This window comes from Myotis davidii, unplaced genomic scaffold, assembly GCF_000327345.1.
Source record: "Myotis davidii unplaced genomic scaffold, ASM32734v1 scaffold1115, whole genome shotgun sequence".
Lineage (NCBI taxonomy): Eukaryota > Metazoa > Chordata > Mammalia > Chiroptera > Vespertilionidae > Myotis > Myotis davidii.
Window position 1 is genome coordinate 1,600,989 of NW_006287910.1, and position 5,980 is coordinate 1,606,968.

At 51.7% G+C, this 5,980-nt stretch overlaps 1 protein-coding gene across 1 annotated transcript in view; it reads right to left on the reverse strand.

The window, feature by feature from the left end:
- The window catches only part of ABCC6 (ATP binding cassette subfamily C member 6), a 51,184-nt gene that overhangs the window by 7,514 nt on the left and 37,690 nt on the right, over positions 1-5,980 (reverse strand). Inside the window, 4 exon segments of the mRNA XM_006759691.2 lie at positions 232-333; positions 1,485-1,611; positions 3,684-3,883; positions 5,817-5,980. The exon segment at positions 5,817-5,980 is cut by the window's right edge and continues 25 nt beyond it. Coding sequence (XP_006759754.1) covers positions 232-333; positions 1,485-1,611; positions 3,684-3,883; positions 5,817-5,980 — 593 coding nt within the window.

Sequence of the window (5,980 nt, forward strand, 5' to 3'; positions counted from 1 at the left end):
TCCTGTCCCCTGTCACTCAGAAGAAGGACCTGCTTGCCCAGTCGAGGAAGCAAAGGACCCAGGATCTGACTTGGCTCCAGACCCCATGCTCTTAACCATTACCGGGGCCCTGGCTGGGACTCCGGCCTACAGTGGTGGGGGCTCCAAAGCCCACGGCAGATGGCCACCTGGTCCACTGCCCTCTGCTGTAAGTCCCAGGTGGGGCAGACCCTCCACCCCCACTGCCCCCACCTCCTTGGGTGTCTGAGTGTAGTCCTGCATCCGCTCCACCGACACGATGCTGCTCTCCAGGTCTGTCCAGCTGCGAACAGCCCACTGCAGCGTCTGGGTCACCTGGTGGGAGAAGACACCTCAGATTGGCTTGAGTAAAACCACCCCACAGGTTTGCATCCGCTCCCCGGAGGCAGGGGCTGGGAGGCAGGCCTCGGCAGATAAGGGGACTGGACTTGACTGCAGCCTCCAGGACTCTCCTCTCCTTTAGGTAGAACCAGGGCATGCAGAGCAGAAAGGAGCCCTCAGACCTCAGCTTGTCCACCTTGTCTTGATACAGGTGGTGGGGAGACAGGACCAGAGAGGGTGCATGGCCCTCCCAGAGACACCCAGCAGGCCCCAGGCCCCGTGCTGACTTCTGTTCTGAGAGGTTTTCCTCCCCTGATTGCTCATCACACTTGGAACCATGGGCAGCTTCTCACCAGGGCCCACCCTCCTCTCTCCAAACTCATTTCCCTCCAATCTCACCCTCGCCCACACGCTCCGGCCATACCACCTGCTTGCTGTTCCTCTAGCACACCAGTCACTCCCCCCGCCCCCCTCCATCCAGGGCCTTTCCTCCTGCTGGTCCCTTCCCCAGGAAAGCTCCCTCCCTCTCTCCCTCCCTCTCTCCCTCCTTCCCTCCCTCCCTTCCTTCCTTCCTCTGGGCCACAGCTCACAAGCCCCCTCCACAGAGAGGCCTTCTGGGCCCAGCAGTAGAGGCATACACACCCACTAAGCTTTGACCGCTCACCTTGTTTATGCTTACGCTTAGTTGCCTCAACTGTAAAATGGGGATAATAATAGTACCCCTGATGGGGTTGGGGGCAGGATTAAATGCGTTAATGTTTATAAAGCTCTTAGAACAATGCCTCATTCATAATGAATGTTACTTACAAGTATATTTTTCCCTTCACAGATGTCATGACCTGACATCAGATATTGTTATTAATAGATAACAAAAAGTTAACCATGTACTGGGATGCACTCTATATACTTTATCTCAACTAGTGGATGGATTAATACCCCATTTTTCAGATGAGCTCACTGAGGCTCAGAGACGGAAGACTCTTGCTCAAGGTCCAGCAAGGTCACCTCAGCTAAGCTCTTGTAAGAGCCTTGTTTTCCTCACTGGTTGGTAGTTTGGACTTGGGTCCTTGAAGGTCCCCCTTACACGGATCTGTCTGTCTCTGTTCTGCCTGCTCCTTGGAATCAGGTTGGGGTGTCAGGAGTACCTGGAGGGCGGCGGAGACGGAGAAGCCCACGAGGCCAGCGCTGAGATGCGCCTTGCTCAGCACAGCACACGTGGCAGCGGCAAACACCAGCCCGTTCCCCAGGAGCTCCAGGTTGGCAGCGAGCCACCTGAAAGGGGGTGCAGGTACAAGCAGGGTCAGCGGGGGCCCTCTCTGTGGGACCTGCTCCTCTGGGCACAAGGTCTGATCATGGTGCCAGCTCGAGTGCCCATGGGGGTCCTGACCATGGCCTCCTCCACACCCAGGCCCCACCCAAGCTCAGTGGGTGGGGAATTGACGCTGTCTCACCTGTGCCCAGCCCAGGGCTCAGCGCACAGTAGGTGCTCTAGTTAAGTTTTGCCATGCTGACAATATTCTGTGCTTGGGATATGCCAAGTCATATACCCTTGTGTTTTCCAGACTAAACCCAGTCTCCATGTTCACGTGGCCACCATCTTATTTTCATGCACAGGTCAGCTTGAACATCACCTCCTCAGAGAGCCTTCCAGGACTGCTCCTCCTTTTCTCTCCAATATAGCACTGATAACTTCCTTCATGACAGTCGTCATTCTTCATAATTCAACTACTTAATCAGTCCCTGACTCTGTCTCCACCAGGAGATCGGGAGCTCTGCGAAGGCAGTGGCTTGGTCTCCTTCAAGCTCTGTCCCCAATACCTAGCATAGGACCCAGCCCAGAGTAGGTGCTTGACAGATATATGCTGACTTGATGAATAAATGCACACCCCCTTTTATTGAATTCCTACTCTACCATTCATTCATTCATTAGCAGATGTGTACTGAGCACCTACTGTGTGCTACGCATATTGGAGGTGCTGGGGATACAACCATGAACCAAACAAATAAAAATCCCGGTCTTTAGGGAACTCTGGCCTTTCTACATATAACACCAAGTCCTCCCAACAACCCCACGAAGGGGGTGGCTGTTTTCCCCATTTGACAACTGAGGACGCCGAGGCTCAGAAGGGTAAGGTCCTTGCTTAAGTCCGTCCAGACACATTACAAACATCAGGATTTGAGGCCACATCTGTCCGAATGATGCCAGAAAGCACATACCCTTTCCAACAGGTCATTTTTCTCAATGAACCAACTAACAAATGAATGAACAAAGACCCACCTAGGGTCTCCCCCTCCCTAGACCTTGGGGAAACCCTTCACTTCTTTGAACCTCGGTTTACCCATCTATGGAGTGAAGTAACATCTGATTCATTACAACTGAGAGGTTTCAGTGAGATGTGCTCTATATAGCATGGAAATCACTGAGGCTTGCACCTGGTAGGTGCTTTCTAAATGTTCATAAGGTTCCTCCGCCCTAGGCCAGGACTCCAGGAAGGGGCAAGGCAGGTTACCCAAAAGGCATATGGCATTGAGACACTGCTCACAGCTACAGGGCCTGATCGCCCCAGCTGACTAAGAAGCTGGCAAAAGGGGGAAAAGAATTCACATTTATTGAGCACCTAATCAATAAATTGCGTGCTTCACTCTATGTTCTGGTACCAAACTCCTTGGGTTCAAATCCTGGTTCTACCACATATTCACTGTGTGGCCCTGGGCAGTTCCTAAATCTCTCTGCCTAAGATTCACCATGTATAAAACAGTCTCTGCCTCACGGGGTTACTAATAGGATTAAATTAATTGATCCATGCAGAGTGCTCAGTACTGAGCACATAATAAGCAATGTTATGGGCAGTGTTTAAACAACATAAACAAATATTAGCTATGAGTGCATTTATTTAATCCCTATCGCCACTCTTTGAGTGCAATCCCACTTGGACAAACAAGGCTCAGAGAAGTTATATAATGTGCCCAAGAACATCCAGCTCGTAAGCTGCAGAGCTGGGATTTGAACCCGTGTCTGTCTGTGCTCAAAGCTTGTGTTCTGATTCTTGCTTAGCACTGAGAAGAGGCCGAGGATGCTTATGTTGCTGCCTTGTCACCAAGGCAACAGAGGCGTCTTCCCTTTTGCTGACATCTGTGCCTCCTTGCCCACCTGCTATTGGGAACCCCTCAGGCTAGCTTCCATCCACTCACAGTGTAAGCCAAGTACACCCATGGGACCTAGCCTCAGCTTCATCCCCAGCGCGCTGTGACCTTGGGCAGGCCACTTTACCTCTCTGGCCACACAATATGATATGCTCTGGGGACACAGATGGATTGTAAGGTATTCTCTGCTCCCTTCCTACCTGTCAGCCACCAGCCGTGGGAAACTGACTCGCTGGCTTTCATCCATGTAGGCATTGTTCTGAGCCACAAAGGGGCCCTGGGCCCGGAAGGCCCTGACCACTGCGCCGCCCCGGAACGTCTCCGCCACGTGGGAACACACGAAGGAGTGCCTGGCTGACTCCATGCGTCTGAGCTGGCACGAAGTGGCCACATACAGGCTCTGAAGTGGGGGGAGTGGGGTAGGTGGGAAGGGGAGAAGTCACAGACACAGAGAGGTGGTTGAGAAGCTCAGGGAATTCCACATACTGTTACTAGTTTGCTGTGTGACCTTGGGCCAGTTGCTTTCTCTCTCTGGACTCCAATTTCCTTGCAAAATCAGAGTTCCATAGTTCTTTTTAAAATCACAGGGGATGATTCAAAAACCTCCAGTTCCCCAACCCAAACCTGTTCAATCAGATCTCTGGTGGTGTCACCCAGGCCTTGGTATGTTTAAAACTCCTTCCTGGTAATTCTACTCTACAACCAGGATTGAGAAACCACTAATCTGGTGTAAATGTCTCATTCCCAGCCCTAAGGCCAACTGCTTTACTTAGGGCCAGTTACCGTGGGAACAAAACCATAAAGGGCAAGGAAGGCAGTCAGCCAAGTGGAACTCATTTCTTTAACTCTAGGGTTACCGTACATGCCAGGGGCTGGGAACATAATGATGCACAGATAGTAGGTGCTGTTCATTGGTTTGAGGTTGCAAGTATGTACAGCTGGCACGGGGGAACGTGCATTTGCTGAACACCCGGGCTGCATACCAGGCTCTTTTCAAACAGTATTCAGTAATCATGAGGTGGGCATTAGTGGCATTCACAGTTTACAGGTGAGCACACCTGAGGCTCAGAGCAATTGGTCTGAACCTCTATATCCAGCACATGGCCGGGCCTGAATTCAAACCCACCTCTGCCTGACTCCCAAGCTCTCGATGGATAAGTAGTCCCTCCCCAAGTCAAGAGGACGTAGAGAAGACCTGGGATCATTGTGGAGGACAGTGGCGGCCATGGTTTTTGTCTGGCTATCATGGTTGTTTCTACTCTACTTCTGATTTTTTGTTGTTGTTTTTTTGAGGGAAGTGGCTGTCAATTGTGGGACCTGATTATAGAGGTGGTCACATGATACAACCCAACCAGTCAGACTAAACTATCCCTTTGGTCACAGTGATTAGTTCAGGGATAACCACACGCTCCATAAATGGCCAATTAGAACCTTCCCTGGGATTGATATACGAACACTGAGCTGGAATGAAGGTTTTTTTGTGTTGGGGTTGCTAAGGTGGGATGCTATGAGTATAAGGTTGCAAGGGACCATCAGATCTGACCCCTGGAAAGACAGTGTGTGCAAAATTGGGCCAAGCAGAGCTAAGTCAGTGGTTCTTAAACATCTGAATGTAACAGAATTACCTGGAGAGTTTATTAAAACCCAGATTTCCGGGCCCAACTCCCATAGAGTCAGTAGGTTGTGGGTAGGGCCTGAGAATGTATATTTCTAACCGGCTCCCAGGGCCACACTTTGAGAACCATAGAGCCTCCGGAAGAGCAGGAGCCTCCAGGATTCCGGATGCCGGGATCCCCCCTAGGAGACTGTGGCCATGGAGGCAAGCAGCCCTATAGCTGCAGAAAGAGAGGGTGTCAGAGCATGAGAGCTGGGGACCCTCACCCCCACCTATGGTGGCCAGCTCATGACTTGGCCACAGAGAGTGATTGCATCCTGGTGACAGCTGGCCACCGCAACTACTGCACGTAAGCCACTAAATTCTGTTCTTCTGTTTAAACTCATTTAAGTTGGTCTCTGGCAACTGAAAGAGGCTAGAGCAGTCTTTGAGACCTTGTAATGCCTTTTTGGTTTCCAAATATTTGGAGAGGAGGAAGCTCATTTCAGCAGCAGCAGGACAAAATGTTAGCTATGAAGCAATTCGATGTGAACATTCGGGAGACACGGGTAAGAACAGGTGTTAGAAACAGGCTGGTGTCTCTGCCTCTGGGAAGTCTTCAGGGGTGGCCCCAGCTGCCCAGCTGGGCAGAACCTGTTACACGGACTCCTGCCCAGGGACAGGGGCCTGGCTGAGGTGACCTCAGCTGGCCACAGGAGCCTGCACAGCCTCTGCCTACCTGAAACCAAGTGTAGAGGAGCAGCAATGGCAGGATGGCCACGGCAGCCAGCGGGGTGGCCACCGTTACCACCAGGGTGACCTCCAGGAGGCCGAAGGTGTAAATCAGCAAGGACCGGAGTTTGTCTGGGATGTCCACGTCTATGGTGTCTGTCTCCTTGGAGA